The sequence below is a fragment of the Myotis daubentonii genome, chromosome 3 (genome assembly GCF_963259705.1).
Source record: "Myotis daubentonii chromosome 3, mMyoDau2.1, whole genome shotgun sequence".
NCBI lineage: Eukaryota > Metazoa > Chordata > Mammalia > Chiroptera > Vespertilionidae > Myotis > Myotis daubentonii.
Window position 1 is genome coordinate 56064012 of NC_081842.1, and position 21159 is coordinate 56085170.

Here is a 21159-nt window from a genome sequence, read left to right on the forward strand (position 1 = left end):
CATACCCACTCCCATTGGGTGGCGGCTCCCCAATCACAGGACTGCAGCCCACCCGCAGGCACCAGAGCCGGCTACTGGGGCCTCTGTGGCCTGGCCTGGATTATCACTGGGTGCCAATCATTTGCATGTGAAAATAATGTCTGCCTCCCAGGCCAGAGGCCCAACAGCCTCTTTCATCCCAGGATGCAGGGTCGAGAGAGAGATGAGGGGGAAAATCTCCCCAGCTTCTCTAACAATTTGTGTCACTTTTCTGAAAAATTAAAAATATTGGATTACGAAGGGGTTTTGCCCTCACCAGGAAGCCTAGTATTAAGAAAGTGGTTCATAAACCGTTACCTGGCTCTTAATACTTTCAAACTTATTTCTAACGCATCAGATTTTTATGTCAGGTGTATATGGGTCTGGGTGCATTAGAAACCTCAAAGTGCCCTTGTCAGACATGCTTTATCAGATGGCCCAGAAATGGTTAAGACTTTTAAAACACTAAATATATTTCTGCTAGTAAGCAGAGAAGAAAAGAAAATAATTTATAAAGAAGAGAAAAAAACCTTGTGGGTCAATTCATATTTCAGATGCTACAGATTTATTTGAACTTAAGATATGAAGGCAGCCCAGCCAACATGGCTCAGTGATTGAGCATCAACCTATGAACAAGGAGGTCATGGTTCGATTCCTGATCAGGGCACATGCCTGGGCTGCTGGCCCGATCCCCAGTGGGGGGCGTGCAGGAGGCAGCTGATCAATGATTCTCTCTCATCATTGAAGTTTCTATCTCTCCCTCCCTCTCCCTTCCTCTCTGAAATCAATAAAAGTATTTAAAAAAAAAAAAAAAGATGTGAAGGCGGCATAGTGCCCGAGGGAGATAAAAATAGCTAATTTACTCCACGTGCCCTGCATGTGGAGTACATGTCAGTTTTCCCCACAGTACCTGTGGGATCCATGTGTGTTATGTCCCTACCATAATGATGAGAACACTGAGGTTCAGAGGGCTTATCTTGCCCAAGGCCACACAGTTGGCAAGTGATGGAGCCAGAATTGGAGCCCTGGTGTCTACGTCAGGGACCATGTCCCTCTCCATCATCAAGGGCAGGCTGCTCCTGGTGCTGAGTTAGGAAACAAGCAGGGCACTAAGGGTGTGATGTTTTCAATGCATTTTTGAGAAGTTGCTAAATAGTAAAGTGAAAGGAACCGTAGTCAGTGTCTTGCATGGGTAGGTGCGATGCCGGGGTCCTCTCAGCCACTGTGTGTGGGTCTCAGGGTCAGGACGTTAACATCTGTGGGTCTCTGAAACCTCCCTAGTAAAATGTGACCTTAGATTCATCATCTGTTAGAAGTCCCTTCTTCACTCACCCCTCATCCACTGGTGTCATGGAGGGACACTGGCCAAGAGCAGCTGACTCTGCCAGGGACGGGGTGGGGGCACGCTGACCTGTTTCCCCACCCGTAGACAAGAGGCTTCGTCCAGCTCCCGGCTGCTTCGCCGAGTCGCAGCCATCTGATGGCTCAGGCCAGGACACTGTGAGACGCCACCTGCCCGGCTCAGGCTCCTGTCGGGCTTCTGTCCGGCCGGCCGGCACTCAAATCAGGCCCTGCGTGGAAAAGCACGGGCCGCGCTAACAGCTGGTAGAGAGGAGCATCTCAGTTCACGCCATCCGTTTGTGTCTCTGAAAATAACAAAGCAAAGCAGCAGACGCAGCAGAAGGGCTGGTGGGAGCTAAGAAAGAGTTTGGTAGGAGCGTCAGAAAACCCTCTGCGTTGTCAGAGGCACATGGCGCTGAGTAGGAAATAGTGGAGGTCATTGTTTTAGGCCAGTGATGGCGAACCTTTTGAGCTCGGCGTGTCAGCATGTTGAAAATCCCTAACTTAACTTTGGTGCCGTGTCACATATAGAAATTTTTTGATATTTGCAACCATAGTAAAACAAAGACTTATACTTTTGATATTTATTTTATATATTTAAATGCCATTTAACAAAGAAAAATCAACCAAAAAAATGAGTTCGCGTGTCACCCCTGACACGCGTGTCATAGGTTCACCATCACTGTTTTAGGCTTGGGTGCCTGAAGGACAGGATCGCATGTTACTGCCTTTCAATCCTAGCAAGAACCTGGCAAACGGCCGCCTGCAGGTACACTGTGCTGAGTGGCTGACCGAGGCAGGCGTCCGAGAGATGAGGCTGCTGTAGGCAGGTGGACCCAGTCCGAGCAGACACATGTCAGAGCAGCCCTGGAAATGTGACCTGAGCTGCAGGACAGCGAGGCCCATGAAACAGATTGTCGGGGCTCAGTCTCCAAAGAAGTGGGCTGACCCATGGGTGGAAAGAGCACTGCTGGGGGCCGGCCACACTGCACCCCCCCCCCCGTCTTCCAGCCTCCCTTTCCGTCTTCTGTCCATGTCCACCCACCACCAGCCAGTAGCTATGGAAGCCTGGCGGGGGGGGGGGGGTGCGGGGGGATGGTGCAGCCAGGCTCAGGAGACCGTGGAGAATGAAATAGACACAGCCCCTGTGGGGAGGATTGGGGAAGATCATTGTTAATGACAATATGTGCTTTTTTTGTAAATTGAATTTATTGGTGGTGATACTGGTTAATAGCATTGTACAGGTTTCAGGTGTATAATTCTGCAATACCTCCTCTGTATATCATATTGTGTGTTCACCACCCCATGCTCCGTCTCCTTCCATCACCATTTATTCTCCTTTTCCCTTCTTGTCCCTCTCCCCACCCCCCTTCCCTCTGGCAATTACCATATGCTGTGTCCGTGAGTCTTTCTTTTTTTTCTTTACTTAATCCCTTCATCCCTCCCCTTTGACAGCTGTCAGTCTGTTCTCTATATCCATGACTCGGTCTCTACAAAATATGTGCCTTTTCACTAGTGCTGCCAAACACAGGGCCCTTACTGGCTGTGTGACTGTGGGCAGGTCCCTGGAACCCTCCTTGGAAGGGCATTTTTAAGGATTAGGAATATTATGTCAATAGTGATTATTCTTTCTTAGAGTTTGTGTGTATGTGTGTGTGTGTAGGTCTCTCCGCCTGTGCCCCCTCCCCCCACACTCCCCAGAATAAAAACTACGTAAGGAATCTTATGGAGAATAACATTTTGCTTTTATTATTTTGATGAAGATTTCTTCTGTTAAACTTCTTTCTGCTCCCCTTAAGCCGGCAGAAACCAAAATGCTAGATTTTTCAAAGAAATAATACTTTATAATCCCAATTGCAAGAAAGCAGAAATAGTCAAAAGTAAATAAAATAATAAATTCAAATCTGTAATTACTATCCAAATGAATGCTGTTTTAAATGTAAACATGCCAAATGTGATCATTATGTAAGTTGTTATGTATGGTACATGCTTAAGTTCCTAAAGGCATAAGAAAACTTTCGTTCTGGCCTAAAACAAACTAATCATAGAAACCATACGTCGCCTACATATGTTTCTATTTTTTCTCAAATTTCTATGTAAACTCAGAGGAAAATTCCGTTTTGCTTTCTTGCACTGCAATGACTCGGGTGGAAGCCACTTTCCAGAGCACTTCCCCCCTAAAATCACTCCTCAGTCCCCAGCTGGGCGGGTGAACAAGGTGCTCCCATGAGAGGGCCTGCAGGCACTGCGACACTGGGTCCCAGTCCTGGCCCGTCACCCTCATCCGGGACCTCAGGCGATCGCCTGCCGTGCTTCGGTTTCCTCATCTGTAAAATAGAGAAAAACGCCACTTGCCTCACTGATTGTTTCGAGATTTTATGAGGCAACAAACCTCATTTCCTCAATTCTAAGACACTATCCATTTTAACACACACAGATATTTCGGGTGGAAAAAACCATTGCATGGATTGTGAGACAGTCAAGTTTTAGGAAATCAAAATGTAAAAAAGAAATTATACTCATTCTGAGGAAGTACAAAAAAATAAGAATGCTTCGCCAGTTTTGGGGGGGGGGGGTGCTAGGAAACGTCTTGTCTTGTTGTGCACGTCCTCTCTGAGGTGGAGGAGCTGCCGTGTATCCGGATTTCCCTGCTTCTCCCCTCTGCTGCGCTGTCGGTAGGGGGGCTGCTGTCCCAGCCCCCCAGTCAGATGCCAAGCCCAGAGTGGGTCCGCTTGGGCACATTGTGGTTGGTTTTTTGGGGGGAAATGCCACCTTGCGGAATATCAGAAAATACTTCTGAAATCTCCTTGAATCAAGTGGTCACTCCCCTTCTGGGAGTTTCTTTTATACCTGGCCGAGGGCCTCCCACCGGTCTCCACTTCACTGCACAGCCAGCAAATGCTAATGTTTGCAGAGCACTCGGGGTGAAGGGAGGAGCGGTGAGGCCAAGTGGCCAAGCGTTACCGTCTGGAACCCAGGAGGGCACTCTGGCGTGAACCACCTTTTCCAATTCGTTTCTACAAAAAACAAAGCCAGAGGATCAGGAAGAGAGAAAGGGAACAGGAGAAGAAAACTCTGGTAATAAGAGCCATCCAGACACACAGCTGGCCCCTGTGGGGAACCAGCTTTGCTTCTGGTACCACCAATGGGATAGTAACAAGGGAAGGGTATTGAGACCCAACAGTTCTATCAGTGAAGTGAATGGTTTAATTAAAAGCTTGATATGATGGCTTGAATACACATAAGATTCCACACATTCTGCCCTTGTCCTAGTTTAATCTGGCAGTGGGAGTGTTTTTGCTCTGGCCATTATGGGGCTCCCCTCAAAGTAGAGCTTCTAGATATTTTTTGTTGTTGTTGTTAATCCTCACCTGGGGGTATTTTCCCATTGATTTTTAGAGACAGTGGAAGGGAGGAAGAGAGACAGAGAGAGACACATAGATTGGTTGCCTCCCACACGCACTCCGACCAGGTCTGGGGATCGAGCCTGCAACCGAGGTACATGCCCTTGACTGGGAGTAAACCTGGGACCCTTCAGTCCACAGGCTGACGCTCTATCTACTGAGCCAAACTGGCTAGGGCAGAGTGAAGCTTCTAGAACAGCCGTGGGCAAACTACGGCCCGCGGGCTGGATCCGGCCTGTTTGAAATGAATAAAACTATAAAAAAAAAGACCGTACCCTTTTATGTAATGATGTTTACTTTGAATTTATATTAGGTCACACAAACACTCCATCCATGCTTTTGTTCCGGCCCTCCGGTCCAGTTTAAGAACCCATTGTGGCCCTCGAGTCAAAAAGTTTGCCCACCCCTGTTCTAGAATAAGTAATTTTTAAGTTAGGATTCGTGAGCCCCTAAAATTGCATGCAGAAATTTATGTGAATAAGTATCATTTTTCTAGGACGGGATCCAGAACAGCCAGATTCTCACAGGCCCATTTGACCCTGAAGCAGGAAGAGTAAGGGTTTGAACAGGGGTTTAAGGATTGAGAGGGTGCAGGATTGTAAGCATCCTGATAAGGATTTCTGAGCTTCTGCAAACCGAGCCAACCGCAAACTGTGACTCCAGCTTGCCTCAGACATACCTGCTTTCTCTCCTCCTTTCTTCCTGCCTCGCCCTTCCTTCCTTTAGGTTTGTCTCTCTCTGTTTTTCCTTCCTAATCTTTTTCTCTCTTTTTTTGAACTCTCTGTCCCATCTCGCCATCTTGCTGCCCCTCCTCATCACTCATCTCCTTTCTTGTCCTCTCCCTTATTAAAAAAAATTATATATATATATATATATATATATATATATATATATATATATATATACACACATATATGTAATTGATTTCAGAGAGGGAGGGAGAGGGAGAGAGAGATAGAAACATCGATGATGAGAATCACTGATCAGCTGCCTCTGCACGCCCCACACTGGGGATCAAGCTCGCAACCCAGGCATGTGCCCAGATGGGGAATTGCACTGTGACCTCCTGGTTCATAGATTGATGCTCAACCACTGAGCCATGCTGGCCAGGCTCATCCTCTCCTTTATGACCTAAATAGGAAGTGAATCACTCCTGTGTTTGTTCTGCCTATGGGATAACATTGTATGTTGGGTGTTCTTGTTTTTAAAAATAAAGGAGACCGTTGACTATTTCTCTGGGAGAGGGAGGAACTACCTTGGGAACCATGAACTCCTGGCTTTTGGGTTCTACCCTTGCTAGAAGGTTTTCTGTGGGCAACGGGCCTCACCCCTGCCTGGCCGTCCGAGGGGCAGGAGCAGGCAGCCCCGGGCCTTCCCTGGTGCTGAGTTTGATGAAGGAAAAGTGGCCAGAATCCGTGGCCCTGGCCCCAAGCCCTCCTGCTCTCTCCATTGAATTATTTTATGTGCTGGCTTTGGGTGTGGAAAGCAGAGAAAGGAGCCATTAGGCTGAAGAGGCCGTGGGGACCCAGTCGCGGCTGCAGAAGGAAGTGGGAGCGGACACTGCCCAGCTCAACCCCGGTGTCCTCTCAGCTCTGTGAGCAGGAGGGGCTCTGTTCTGCCCGGCTCCCTGGCCAGCTTTGTGGGGACAGATGCCTGAAGGATGAAGTCACCAGCTTGGGAGGGTCCTCTCACACTGCTGGGCCTGGCTGCCTCAGCCCTGAGCAGCCTGAGCTCCAAGGACTGAAGGGTGACGCCCTGAGGGATGGGCTAGCACAGGCCGCCCCCAGCTTCCCTCCCTGCCTTATGCTCCTCTCACAGCAGGTGGAAGGTGCCCTCTGGCTGTGGGCGTGGGCAGAAGGCCTTCTGTGCCCGCTGTGGAGGGGCAAATGATGGCACTCTCTGGCTCAGGTATTTTGGGGGCACCTATGGGTTGAGAGGAAAGGGACACAAAGTCAGGGAGACATGCCTTCAAGTCACTCACATATGGGTAGGGAATGAGCCACCTATAGACCAGAGAACCAGAGAGACAATCAGGCCCCCTGATCCCCCCAGACTATACTTTGCATGACGGTAGGTCCCTGGGGCACACAGCCACTTCCAGTCTAGAAGAGTCTCTTTCCTTTTGTCCCTTTGCTCTCCTCTCTACACTCCCCGTCAATCGTCAGTTGTCATCAGAAAACTTTCCTGGCTCTACTGACAAATACTCCATTCAACAGGTGTAAGCAGGACTGTCCCAGGTAGGATGTGCGGGTCCCCCTGCCCATCGAGCACTCCAGTGATTGCATCCATCCAGAGAGGAGGAGGGGATCTAGAGCAGCGGTTCTCAACCTGTGAGTCGCGATCCCTTTGACAGGGGTCGCCTAAGACCATCCTGCATATCAGATATTTACATTACGATTCCTAACAGTAGCAACATTACAGTTATGAAGTAGCAATGAAAATAATTTTATGGTTGGGTCACAACATGAGGAACTGTATTTAAAGGGCCAGAAGGTTGAGAACCACTGATAGAGGGAGCGGGGAACCTATCCTTGACCCGAGGAGATCCTAATCAATGGGGAGTTGATGCAAAGACACCTTGCTCTCCTTGAGCACCGGGCTGAAAGGCTTGCAAAGGGCCACGAAGGCTGAGGAGGCCCTGTAAGGACAATGCTGGGACACACCGCGTCCTGCTTCCCCCTCTCAGGGCCAGAGGGTCCCCCTCCCCCCCCCCCCCCCCCCCCGTGGTCTAACCTTCTAATGGCCTATGATACTAAATCTCTGCCAGGGCATTCTAAGAGACCATCTGCTCCCTTTCTTTCTTGGTAGGACTTGGGGTGGGGGAGAACTGCCCTTGGCTGCAGAACTGGGGGTCTGGGAGTTTCAATATGTGCAGCTTGGTTCTTGGTAGGAGGGCCCCTTGACCATCCACTCCCTTCCCAGCTGCCAGAAGGAGCAAGTGGTGGCTGGGAGGAACCCACAGCCAGGGTGGAGACTTCCTGTCAAAACAGCCCCTTATCCTGGCGGGAGAGTGCATTCCTTTCCCCAGGAGATAAGAAGGCCAGATTTTCCTTTCTCAGGGCTCCTGTGAGCTGAGAGCTGCACTGGGCAGGTCCTGGGGCCTCTGTGGTCCCCTCAGTAGGGGCCCAGGCTGACCAGCTTGGCTCCCCACCCCCTTCCCACACTCCCCGTATCCTTGGGTGAGCACTGACCCCGAGTGGGAGCCAAGGGTTGAACCCGGTCTGTGCTCCCCTTTCCTACCTGACAAATGCACCTACTCCGTGAGTGAGTTAATGTACACAAAGCACTCAGAGTGGACGGTTCCTGGCACCAACCTGGCTCAGCACCTGTGGCCGTCACTATATTAGCCTAAGATGCTTCTGTGTTTCCTGCAGGTGAGCCCTGAGTTCCTGAATGTCCTGGGGCCTCTGACAGTTCTTTCCTCTGTAGGCCTCTCCAGGCAAAACTCTCTTCTCATCTCAACTTGCGGACCCCAAGGCCATTATAGGAAAAGGTCATTAAGCGTTTAAAATAGAACACAGGTCAGCAGATGAGCCGTTCCTTGGGTATGAGAAGCCATTGTTCGCCAGGAAAAGGTCCATCCCCCCTCCAAGTGCGAATCCTTTGCTCCAGAAGGAACCCCAGGACTGCCGGTCCCATGCTAGATTGTGGGGGTTGGCAGGAGCCCCTCTCCTTACTGGAACTCTTAGCCGCCCCTCCCAAGGGGGCTGCCCTAAGATCACCCCAACCGGGGCCCTTTGTCCCCAGAGTTGCCCAGCTCTGGGCTTTTCCTGCTGTTCCCGCCCCACCAGCCAGTTGTCCCGCAGGGTGGAGGCCTTCCCCTGGGGCCTGGAGGCTCCAGGCTGCTCCTCCCTGCGCCCTCGGGGCAGGCCCAGCCCCTCTCCGACTTCCCTTCTGGCCACTGCTGGCCTGCCCAGCCCTCCTCTGTGTATTTTCTCTCTGGGTGGGGGCCTGGGAGCTGGAAACCCTGCTCACATCCTCTCCCCACCCTCCCTTGGAGAACCCAGCTCACGAGGGCTGAAGCCAGAGAGGAGACTGTGGTCTGGGGAAGGCGCCCAGCTCCCTGCCCAGAACTGCAGGGAAGGACAGCTGTGCTGTGGGCGGGGCCTTGGGGGGCTCTTCCAAACCTACTTCCCCTTCCGTCTCCCCAGCCAGTGATCAATACAGTCCAAGTCAATATAGCCCCGTTGAATTCAATTAAAAAAAAAATTTATTTATGGAGCATCAAAGTCAGTGGTTCTCAACCTTGGCTGCACATTAGAATCACCTGGGAACCTTTTTAAAATCCTGATTTCTGGGCCTCGTCCTCCGGAAATGCTGTTTCTTTGTTACTAATGTTGTGGCCCCACCCCATCACAAAGAAACAGCATTTCCGGAGAATGAGGCCCAGAAATCAGGATTTTAAAAAGATTCCCAGGTGATTCTAGTGTGCAGCCAAGGTTGAGAACCACTGCTCTCAGTGGACCAGGATTGTTAGGACCCAGCTCAAGGACAGGCCAGCCCATGGGGACGTGCTACCGAGTGGAATCCAACTCAACCCTAAGCGAGGGCTCCTGCTCCATTTGCAGTCAGTTCTCCATGCCTCAGAGCAGCTGACTTCCATCTCCAAACTCCATTTTCCTCAGCTGCACAAATGGGCCAGTGGATGAGGTCATGAAGTTTTCCTATCGGCACTGATGGAGAGCACTCGTGACAGTGAAGTAATGGGAGATGTTACGCCAGTGCTTGTCATGCAGACCTGCTTTGATTCATTAACATATTAAACTGTAGTCGTTCCGGAGTGTGCGTTGTATCAATAGCCACAGAGAAAGGGAAGGGGGGCCAGGGAGGCAGGGGCGGTGCTGACATGTCCTGGAAGCTAATTTGGGATTTTACGTCTGCCATTGGAAACAGGTTGTGTCTTTGGACCATGTGTCCTGAGTGTTGAGAATGGGCTTCTGGTTTGGCAACTTCCAGAATGGGAAGGGTTGTGGGAAACTGGCTAGTACCTCGCTCTCCATCGCCAGGGTACTCAATAGGGATGCAGAATCTCGGGCCTCTTCCAGACCGAGGGTCAGACTTTGCATTTCCAAGGGGGAAGGGCTCACCGACAGGCCCACAGTGAGCTTGTGGCGGGACCAGGGCGGAACCCAGGTGTCCTGACTATTGGTCTCATCAGAGCTTCCCCTTCCTCCCCAGAGGTCTTTGGGGCCCTCATCCCCCACACCATCGAGGAGGAGATGAGCCTGGACTTCTCCCAACCTCTGCTCTTTGGGTGCATCTTCCTTCCTGAGACCCGGGGCTGCCTTGCTCATTGCAGCTTCCAGGAGCTGACACCAGAGCCCAGAGGAAGGGAAGCCCCGCTGACCAGCCCGGGCGCCGGGGCATGCTGGGTGGGTTAACTGCTCCTCTCCGTCCACCTTGGACCCTCTGGGGCCGGGCAGTATCTGAGTACGTGTGGGTGGCGGCCCTTGGGCAGTGCCGTGTGGGCACTCAGGGGCAGGAAGGGGCCTGGACACTCCCTTTCTTCCCCCTTTCACCGAGCTCTCTGTCGGGCTGTCATTTCAGACTCATTGCCCTCCCCCACCCCACTGTGGACCCCCGTCCCCATCAGGCCATGCCCCAGAGCTGTCAAGGTGTAAGGGACGCTGGGCAGACCCTCCTGGGTCGCAGTCCAGCTCCACATGGAGTCGGACCTTAGGAGGAACCTTGTCTACAGCAACTGCTTGACCCTTGGGCACACCTACTGTGCTTCCTCTTCTCCTGGGGACCCTCAGCTTGCTCTTGGTGGTCTTCTGCCTGTGGGAGCCCCTCCCCGCCCCTCACCCCAGGTGTTGTTTGCAGGGCGTGTGCCCCTTCCCAGAACCTCAGCCTCTCCTTTCCTTTTCCTCACGGAGTTGCTCTTCCTGTGATCTCCCAGGTCAGCCTGCCCTTGGGTCTGGGCCCCTCCCTGCCTTCCTCTCTCCCGGGCCCTTCCTCCACTCTTTCTATTCCTGGTTGGACCAGCCTCTTCCATTGTCCATTCCCAGGAAAGGGCTATCTTGCTAGTTGAGGGGTTGGGGATGGGAGCCAAGAAGAAAGCCAGTGCCGGAATCCCCCTCCCCCCGCTGGAGCCCGCGGCTCACAGTGGGGTGGTGGCCGGAGTGCCAGCGTCATTTTTAGAAATCTCCGTTTCTCAGTTAGTCAGTGGTTGCAATCTGACATCCACATGTGGGGGCTGATGACTTCCGGACTGCCTCTTCTCATTGCAGCAGGGGCAGGGGCAGGGGCAGGCGTGGGGGAACCACAGGTGCCACAGAGAGCTTCCTAGCAGCCACCACACCAGAGGGTTTGGGGCCTAGCCCAGGCCTGAGGGAGCTGTGCTTTGTCACTACTTGTGACCAAGGCTGGCCACCTTTGGCCAAGGCACGGTGGGTGGGGTCCCGTGAGCACCCCTCTGATCAGACAGTGGGCCCAGAGAAGCACAGCCCACCAGCCTCTCTGCAGACAGACCTGTGAGCGTCCTCCCCCTGCCTGTTCTTGCCTGGGTCTTGGCGTGATTTGTTTTCTTTGTTCTTTCTAAAAACACAGCTCAAATGGAACCAAAGTATTTTTTTCTATGGCTATAGAAACAGATGTTCAGGTCAAACCCAGCTCCATTCGACGGAGCAGCGGTGGGCCTGGGCATCCCAGGCCCTTTCAGATTCGGAAGCTGTTGAGAGAACCCCAGCCCGCCTCCCCTGGTTTGCCAGAGGGGAGACACAAGGCTTACAGAGGCAAAGGGACCATTTTTAGAAATCTCTGGGGAAACACTTCTGGGACGAATTACCGAGAAACGGTGTGGCTGATGGAACACGTTGAATTCAGACAGACCTGGGGTCCAGGCTGGGCGCTGCCTCCTCCCAGCGGTGCAAGCCCCAGCTACCCACCCCCTTCAGCTGGTGGCATTCCACAGGTGGGCCCCCTGCCGGCCCACAGATGGAGAGAGGGGGATGCTGGGAGCTCCGGGGGAGTCTCGTGAGGTTGAAGGAAGCCTGTGCCGCACACATCTCTGTGTGGGAGGCCTGCAAGGCTGGGGCCTGGCCTGGAGGAGACGCTGTAGCTGTAATCCAGGCAGGTCTGGCTCTCTGACCTTGGACAAGATTCCCTACCTTCCTGAGCCTGGTTTCCTCACCTTCGAGCTTGCAGGGCGATTGTGAAGATCAAGGTTGACCTCGTAAAGGACTTATTACCCAGCGACTGGCATGTTTGAGGTACTCAGTGAGTTTATTATTCTCAGAGGACGGGGTGCTCTGGGGGGCCCTGCACAATGCCTGTGCATGGGGGGACTCGGCGAGTCTGGCAGGCCTGCGGTATGGAACATAGTTGGCTGTGTCACTCCTTGGCAGGGAGTGGTGACAGGCAGGGCTGGGGATGTCATAGGTGCCTGCAGGGCCTGGCAGGACAGTTTCAAGTGCAGAGGCAGCCCCTGGTGTGCAGGTCCTGAACCTCGGGGCCGAAGCCTCCCAGAACGTCTTCGGAGGCCTGAGAACCCCAACTGGTTTGCACAATGTGTTGTCTGTGGGGAGAGCGGCCACAGCTTTCATCAGAATCTCAAACAGGCCGTGGCAGAGAATAGGTACCTTTGGTCTGGGCATCAGAAAGTCGGTCATGAAGACCCGCTGTGAGAGGTTGGTCCCAGGTGTCGGCGCAGCCAGCTAACCTCACTCCTCAGCAACGCACGCCAGCCAGGGACACCAGTGCCTGCCTTGCACACCTGCCCTGCATGAGCTCAGGGTCCAGCTGGACCAGGTCCAGCCTGTGGGAGAGACCCGGGTCCCAGGAGTTGCGGATGAGGGCTGGTCACCAAGGCCTGGGGAGGCGGGGGCAGAGAAATGAGGCAGGTCCACCATGCAAACCTCTGGGGCCCCTCCTCATCCACTGGAAAGCGGCACATGTGAGGGGTGGGCCCTGGGGTCAGTCCTGCTTGGTCAGAAAGCTCATAAGGTGCTCTCTCTGGGCCTCGAATTCTGGTTGGAGGGAGATGACTGCGGGACCTGGCCTCGTAGTCTTGTTCAGAGCCCTCAGGCTGTGTGCCATGCAGGTGTGGCTGGGGCCTCTCTCTCTCATTTTTTTCTTTGGATCCTTGTTGTACATATGTTTTTCTCATAAACCGCCGAAATCATTTTGAGAAGTAGGGGGAGTAGAGATGAAAAGGAAGAAAAGATCTTTGTTTATAGAAAAGCTGTCTGGAGAAAGTGGGCTTTCCATTATGGGATGTCTGTTTGTTTTTCTGAAAGATATGTTTTGATGATAAGTCAATTATGCTCATTAAAAACAACATGGAAAATGTGTAGACATAAAAAAAATGAGAGAAAAAAATTTTCCCTAATTGCATTATACAGAGAGCCACTGTTACTGTTCTGGTATATTCGCTTCTACTCTTTACACGCATAAATGGAAACTTCTTTGAGTATTTATACTATAAATGGTATCTAGTTTTCTTAACATATGTAGAACATGGATAGTTTTCTATGGCACTAAAAACCCTGTATAAGCATTTGAAATACTTCAGCCTCCTTTATCGTTAGACATGTAGACACACCTTACAATATTAGAAACAAAGCATTGCCAAGCAGCTTGGTCCATAAAGGTCTTCTCAAATGCAAGGTTATTCCCTTGAGAGAGGTGCAGAGCTGGACCTGGGAGGAGAGGCTGGGGCAGCAGGGCGGGTGTGAGTGTGCTGGGGAATGTGTGAGGGCTGCCCCAGGAGAAGGGGCGAGGCAGCTGCTCCCAGCCCCCCAGGGAGCCAGCGACTCATCGTCTCATCTGTTGGTGGGATGGAGGGAGAGGCTTCCCAGTGACTCACCTATGGGGCCTGCACTCACTTGGACCCTTCAGGCTGACCCGGGCAAAGCCCTTCAGGCCTGATGACCGCATACCTGCCCGTCAGGGCCCCTTAGCGATGGCGGCGATCCACGGAGCCTGATGAAGTGTTTATGTCCGCACGGCTGGCCTGCCCGGCGCACATTCAGATGCGCTTTCGGACCTGAGCATCCTCCCAGCTTGGCTGAGCTCCGTTCCAAGGCAGGCTGGACTGGTTTTCTCCTCAGGAAGGCTAGTCCCCGGGGTCAGCCAGCGGATAAACTGAAGTTCACTTCGCTATTGTCGCTTTTTTGTTAATGAGGGGAGGACCGGCTGTGAAGATGCCAAACCATTCAGAAATGTTGCCCGGTTCCTGGGATCGAATGTCCCAGGACAGTTCTGTGTTCAGGAAAGAGCGGTTGATGACGATTTTGCATCCCGACCGGACTCCCGAGGGCCCCTTGTGCTTCACTGAGCTTTCGTTTTATTGTTTTTTTGAAAATATTTTTCCTATGAAGTTATGAGTCTTGGAAGCTGTGAGAAGCGCTGGCGACCTCACAGGACTCACCAGGGAGCTGGCGCGTTTGGTGGGTGGATGCTCGGGGTGAGGCAGGTGGGGGACGGGCAGGAGGTCCTGTCACCCGGCCTTGGGGGCGGCCGTGGAGTCATAGCCCAGTGCTGTCCTCTGTGACTGCAGGGGCGGAGGGCGGGGGGCCGGGCTGGCTTCTCTTGGACTACGGTTAGCAGGAGCACCTCCCCTTCTCAGAGACGGGCTTCAGAAGCACAGCGGGAGAGCCTGCGCGTTCCTGGCCCAGGAACCGTTACCTTGTCTCTTGAAATGCCACAGCCCCGAACGTGTCCACAGAGGCTGTTCAAAGTGGCCTCCTTTGACAAAGAAGCAAAGTGCCCGTAGGATTCAAACTTGAAAAAGTTCATTCAAGTCAATGTACTACATTTCAAACGCATTGAAGAAATCGGATCTGAGATGTCCCTCTACAAAGCAGCCTGTGAACAAGTCAAATCGAAAGCACGGAAGCGGGCTGTGCCCGTCGCTGGGATCTGAGGGAAGGGTCTTTTCAGTGTGACCCACATTCACAACCTACCTGCTGTGACCCAGGCCCAGTGCTTGACTCGGGGGGACAGGGATGTGCAAGACGGGACTTGCGGCCTCAAGGAGGCCAGTTGGGGAAAGACGTGATGTGGCTAACCCTGCCAGCTGCACTCAGGAGGAGGCACTGATTCTGATTAGGGGGTTCTTGTCAACCCAAGGGGAGCAACCTTTGAGGTGAGCTTGAAGAGTGAGCACGATATTGATGCTCAGGGATGTGGGAGAAGGGTCTGGAAGGCAGGGCCGCAGGGGTGGGTGTCCGTGGGGTTCTTGGGAAGAGGTGTCTATGTGACTGTAGGGGAGAAGGAGGAGGCAAAGAGGAATGGTAGATGGTGGGGGTTGCCAGGCTGTGGATGGTTCTGACACTCATCCTAAGTAGTTTGGACTATGTTCTGCAGTTAATGGGGACCCATGAGACGGTTTCTGAGCAGGGAGATAACTTAATTTTTTAAATTAAAAGCAAACACACACATACATGCTCATTGAAAGATGTATACTGACGTCTACAAGCAAAAAAGAAAGAAAGAAAATGCTCCCCCCCCCCCCCCCGTGGTAACTGCTGTTCCCCTTCATGTCATTTTGTCCACCTGTATCTACAGATACAGGCACACAGAAGTCAGCTGGATGTGGGAGGAAGGTGGCTTTGTCGGACCTTCTCTCTCTGCATTGGGTGGGACTACAGTCTGGGGAAGCCTGTGCTGCATCTTATCATTTGGCTCATTCGGCTCCTCTCGGTGCATTTCAGAACATGGCTTCGTTGGGTATTCACCGGAACTGCTGCAGAACAACACGCTGCCTGATTACAGCCCCGGGGAGTCTTTTTTCACTGTCTTTGGGGTGTTCTTCCCAGCAGCAACAGGTATTGTCATTCGTTGGCGTTTCTTTCACGCTCATGTTGGGGGTATAAATGCTTGGTGCGTAAAACTCAGAATCATAACGGACCTTCATGTGCTCTCAGAATGTACATCTGACTTTAGAGATGGTCTTAGCCTTGGCTAAAAATCTATTACTGTAACAGTGTACTTGTCCGTAATTCCTGAAGGCCCCAACATGATTTAATCCCCCTTAACCCCTGTACTTATATATTGACACCTCTAGGCCAAATGAAGAGAGGGGACATACTTCTCTCAGGGCAGGGCAGGATGGCTTCCTCAGCAGGACAAGCTGTCCTTTCTACCCTGGAATGAGTGCAAACTGGGTCTAGAACTCCCCTCTCTCTCCCCTGACTCCTGCCCAGTCTCCCATGGCACAAAGAAATGCTGTTGTCTTTTCTTACCACACTGGGTGTGGGGAAACCAGGATCCCCTGCCTTCCCCACTTTCCTGGCCCGCAGGGGCCTGGGAGAAGCCTTCACAGCCGAGGTCCCTGCAGAACTCTTGTCCCATGCTGGGGGCCTGGCCTGGAGGCAGTAAGATAATATGTTGATCAAATGATCTAAATGATGGCAGGGAGGCACAGCCTCAGAAAAGCATTTCACCCCTGATCAGCCTGTGTTGATGCCCTGGAGCAGCGGTTCTCAACCTGTGGGTCGCGACCCCTTTGGGGGTCGAACGACCCTTTCACAGGGGTCGCCTAAGACCATCGGAAAACACATATATAATGACATATTGTTTTTGTGATTAATCACTGTGCTTTAATTATGTTCAATTTATAACAATGACATTGGGGGTCGCCACAACATGAGGAACTATATTAAAGGGTCGCGGCATTAGGAAGGTTGAGAACCACTGCCCTAGAGTGTGGCTGATTTTGTCTTCTCTTCCTCACCTTCTCCCTCTGCCGTCTTATATGTGGCCATTTTCTTGCTCATTATCCTCTCCCTAAATAGGGTAGGGGTAGAAAAGAGAGGAGAAGCTACTAGAATGTCAAAAATTTACAAGGCTGTCCATACCAAATGTTGGCAGAGGCACGGAGACACTGGGGTCCTCACATACTGCTAAAGGGAGAGTAAAATGGTGCAACCGTTTTGGAAAAAAGTTTGGTGGTTTCTTAAAAATTAAGCATACACCCAGCCATTCCACTCTGGTGATCTACTGTGGAGGACGAGCGCAGGTGTCCGTACAAGGACTCTGCATGAAAGTTCAAAGCAGCTTGGTTTGTAATCGTCCCAAACTGGAAACAGCTCCTACAGCGGGACCTCGGTTCTCCAACTTTATTTGTTCAGGAAGGCTGTTCGAGAAGCGATTTGTTCGAAAACAGAATCATTTTTCCCATTAGAAATAACGGGAATTTAATCCACTCCAGACCCTCAGATGATTCCCTGTTTTAAGCTTTCTTGTATACAGTAGGTGTCTAATGTGCTGTTTAATCTGTAAATAAACACACAGTTCTTTTCTTACGTTTATTGCACCACCTCCTACTGGCCTTAAAGGAGCCACTCGCAGCCCTCGGTCCAGGGGGTGTCTCTCAGGTCAGCAGGCAGCATCTTGTTCATATGTCACCGCCTCGGAAATGGAAATGGCGGCCCCTGGCTCACTGCTTTTCTTTTCTCCAAATCAACAACAGTTTTTGAACCTCTTCAATTGCCTGTGATCATTGCTTCTTTTACACCCTTCACAACTATAGCGCTCTTGATGGCCTCTTTATGTTTTAAAATTGGGCTAATCATCGATTTTTCCCAGCAACAAAAGCATTCTCTCCTTGGTCTGTTGCCTGAGAGGTGCTTTTTATCCTGCTGAGATGTCAGCGTGAAAGGGTTGTTAGATTGAGAACCGAAGTTTGGTTAGACTACCAAGGCATCTTTCCTGGGAACAACTTGGTCGGGAACTGAATTGTTCAGGATGGGAGATGTTCGAGGACCGAGGTTTGACTGCATTCATCCATAGGTGAATGGGTAAACAAATGGCGGTGTTGCCATGCAGTATAAACTACTCAATAAAAAGACATGAACTATTGACACATGCAACAACACAGATGAATCTCAAAATAATTATGCTGTATGAAAGAAGTCAGAGAAGAAAGAGTACGCTTTTAAAAAGATAAAATTTTAAAAACTATTTACAGAAGATTCTAGAACTTGAAAGTATAGTAGCAGAAAGCAGACCAGTGGATGCCTGGAAATGAGGTGAGGGAAGCAGGAGGGGTGGACAGGGAATTTTACTGAAAAATATATTCCTGACTAAGGGGATGGTTTTACAGATCTACTCATCTGCCAAAACTTTTCAGATTGCTACCCTTTAAACACGTGCAGCTTATTGTATAGTAGTTATGCCTGGGTAAAGCTGTGAAAATGAAAATAACATAAAAAAAAACAACAAAGCCCATAATCATCCGTCTTCAGTCCCTCTGGCAATGGCCCCTTTCCTCTCCTCTTCACGGCTAACCACAGAGCTTTGTCTGCATCCCCATCTCCATGTTCCTAGGTTCACTCCTCCACTCTTTTTGGAATTCCAAGCCGGTCTCTCCAGCAAAGTGGATCCTTTCAGAATCATCAGTAACTCCCACATGACTCAATCCATGGGCATTCTCAATGTGTCAATGTGTCTGGCCTCTGGGAGCAGTCCACTCCCTCCTCCTTTCCTCTTGCCTATAATGATGCAGCACCCTCCTCACCTCCCCCTGACTCTCTGACCTGCCGTTATAGGTGCAGCCTCTTCTGCCTGCCCATTACATGTTGGGGTTCTCCAGGCTATGCCCGGGCCCCCTTCTCTCCTTTCTCTGCTGTTTGCCTTGGAATTGCATCCATGCCCATTGTTCACTGACCACCCACAAAGCTGATGACCCCCAGTGGATACCTCCACCCCAGACTTCTCTGAGCATCACTTCATAGTTTCAGTTGCCCACATGACATCTTCTCTTGGGTGTCTCAGACCCAACATGTTCAGAACCAAACGCATTCCACCTCCCCCGCAGCTGGTTCTTCTCTTCTACTCCTGATCTCAGGAAATGGCACCTCATTCAAGCAATGGGGAGCAACTCATGACCTCCTATCTGTACTCCCTGGCCACTCTGGCCCAAGCTGCTTCTCTCACCTGGATCAGTGCAGTGGCCTTCTACCTGATGCCCCCTGAGGCTTGGCCACAGGCATGAGGCTGGAGCTGGATCTCAGGAGTGACAGGTAGAATCTCGGTCCTCGAAGCCAGGTGAGCCAGAAATAGTGCATCTCTTTCATTTTCATGAACCGGAAAGAGAGTCAGCCTCTGACTCTGAGCTTTCATTCTTCCAGGATGACTACTGAAAGCTGACGTCAATCATTGGTCCTGCCTCCGCCTTGCCCTGCCATTCTGTTCCAGGGTCTGGGGATCTTACCAAGTACCAGGGCATGTTAGGGGGATGCTAGCTATTCATTATCTGGACACAGAGCCAGGCCTTCCCATTTTCCAGCCTGCATCTCCCTTCAGGTGTGTGCATTTTGCTACCTTGGAGCCACTTTTGGGGACTAGAAATCTGCTAAGTCCGAGACCCCTATCCTTAGAGTCTGCATTTCCCTGACCTTCCTTTCTGAGGTCTTGCTTGATCCCCACTGGTGCTGCCAGGGAGGGGGCCCCAGGTCCTCATTGCTCCAAATCCTGTGGGCTTTTCTCTCCCTGCCCCCAGCTCCAGGGGCCTAATCCTGGGGCCACCCTTGTCCAGGCCAGCTTCTTGGGTATGAACCTGTGCATTCACACTGTGCCCCAAGCTCTGAGGGACCTCAGAATGGTTCAGTGCTTTGCTCTTGGTAAAATTCTTAATAATTTTGAACAAGGGATGCTCTCTTTTTATTTGCGCGGGGGCCTGCAAACTCTGTTTTTGTCCACCCATGCTCTCCCGAGCCATTCAGCTGCTCCTCTATCCTCTAAAATCTACTAAGGGCCCAGGCCTTTCAGAAACAGAGCCCCAAGGAGTACACAGGCAAGTTCTGCTTCTTCCCTGACACATAGCACCCCCACGGCAATGAAGTACGGCTGCCCTTGAGCAACATGGGTTTGAACTTCTCTTATAGGCAGATATTTTCCCAATAAATGCGCACGGTACTGTAAATGTGTTTTTTCTTCCTTATGATTTTCTTAACATTTTCTTTTCTCTAGCTTCCTCTTTTGTAAGAATATAGTATACAAGACACATAACACAAAATATGTGTTAATCGACCGTTTATGTTATCGCTAAGGCTTCTGGTCAATGGTAGACTAATAATAGTTAAGTTTGGGGGGAGTTGGAAGTTATATGTGGAATTTTTACTGCATGGGGGGGCTGGCACCCCTAATCCCTGCATTGTTCAAGAGTCCACCAATAGGTCAACTTCCTTTTGAATGGACAGAAAAGGAAAGGGGGAAACAAAATAAAGGAAATTAACTTTAAAAAGTTAACATCTGAAAATATTTCCAGCTTCCCCTCCCTGTCCTGCCTCCTGACCCAGATGGAGCACACATTCTAGGGGCTTCCCGGCTGGGCGGTTCCTTGGGCCCGGCAGCGAGTCCTGACGCCAAGTCAAGAACCCCTGCGTGCAGACGCCTGGTCAGCACTTACACCTGAGGCAGGGCCTGGCCTCCTTGGTGGCAACACTCCAGAGGGTGTCGCCAGGCACCGGCAGGTGGTCGCCTCAGGAATGTGACTCCACACGGCTCCCAGGGCTTCCCTCCAGGCCCCGCCCCTTAGTAAGAGGGGGCACCTGTCCCAGAAGAGCCTCCCCTAGTACTTCTCCTTCAGTGAGGAATGAGCAATGCCTCAGAGTTGAAGGGGCCACCCAGTAGCCCAGGGTCTGACCTGGACGAACATTTGCCATCCGCTAGTCCAGCACCCGCCTGTCTTCTCCTCCACGTTTGTTTTTGAGAATCAGACTAAAACCTCACATAAGCGGGACATTCTGAGATGCCTCCCGGGACCAGAGGGTGTACCTTTGTTCTTCCTTAGAGGAAGCTCGCTACCTAAGAGTATTAGTCAAGCTTTCTTTTCTGTGGTTTAAATTATGGAAATGTTATTCTGTAATATTCCAAACATAAACTTCCATGACTGAACAGTCTACACAGGCTTGTCTACCCCGCCCCTCCTGGGAGCCGTGCTTCCCGCCCAGCCAGGTGAGGAAGCGCTCACCTGACCCTCCAGTGACCAGCTGGTAAGGCTGGAGCACAGAGCAGTTCGTGAAGGATGGCGAAAGGCCCCCAGTAATTGGTGGCCTGAGCTGGGCCGCGGTCCTGGCTGCGGAGGTGCCGCCCCTCGCTCTCTGTCTGTTTCCCAGGGCCCCACTGTAACACGGTAGGCAGGGCGAACAATTTGTATCACTCGGCTGTCCCCTGGCAGATGTTCTGTTAAGCTATGAAAAGCATGGATGATTGGCAGTTTCCATGGTGATGGATTTGCCACGGATTAGCTCTGAGTGAGTCATGGCTGGGGCTGCCTCCAACGCCATCCCCTCCTGGAACGAGAGAACCTCCAGGCTTGGCGAGGGGAGGGGAGTTTGGAAGAAGAAGCATTTTAGTCCCCCCACCCGGGTCCCCGTCTCCAGCCAGAGACATATTGTTGAGGTTACTTCAGAGATTTTATTCCCAGGGCAGGAGACTCCTGGGAAGA

The 21159-nt window shown here is 51.6% G+C and overlaps 1 protein-coding gene across 2 annotated transcripts in view; it reads left to right on the forward strand.

The window, feature by feature from the left end:
• Positions 1–21159, forward strand: part of SLC12A8 (solute carrier family 12 member 8) — a 140482-nt gene that overhangs the window by 70372 nt on the left and 48951 nt on the right. For both annotated transcript variants that reach the window (XM_059687600.1, XM_059687599.1), the window contains exon 6: positions 15419–15532. In XM_059687600.1, coding sequence (XP_059543583.1) covers positions 15419–15532 — 114 coding nt within the window. The remainder of the gene's footprint in view (positions 1–15418; positions 15533–21159) is intronic.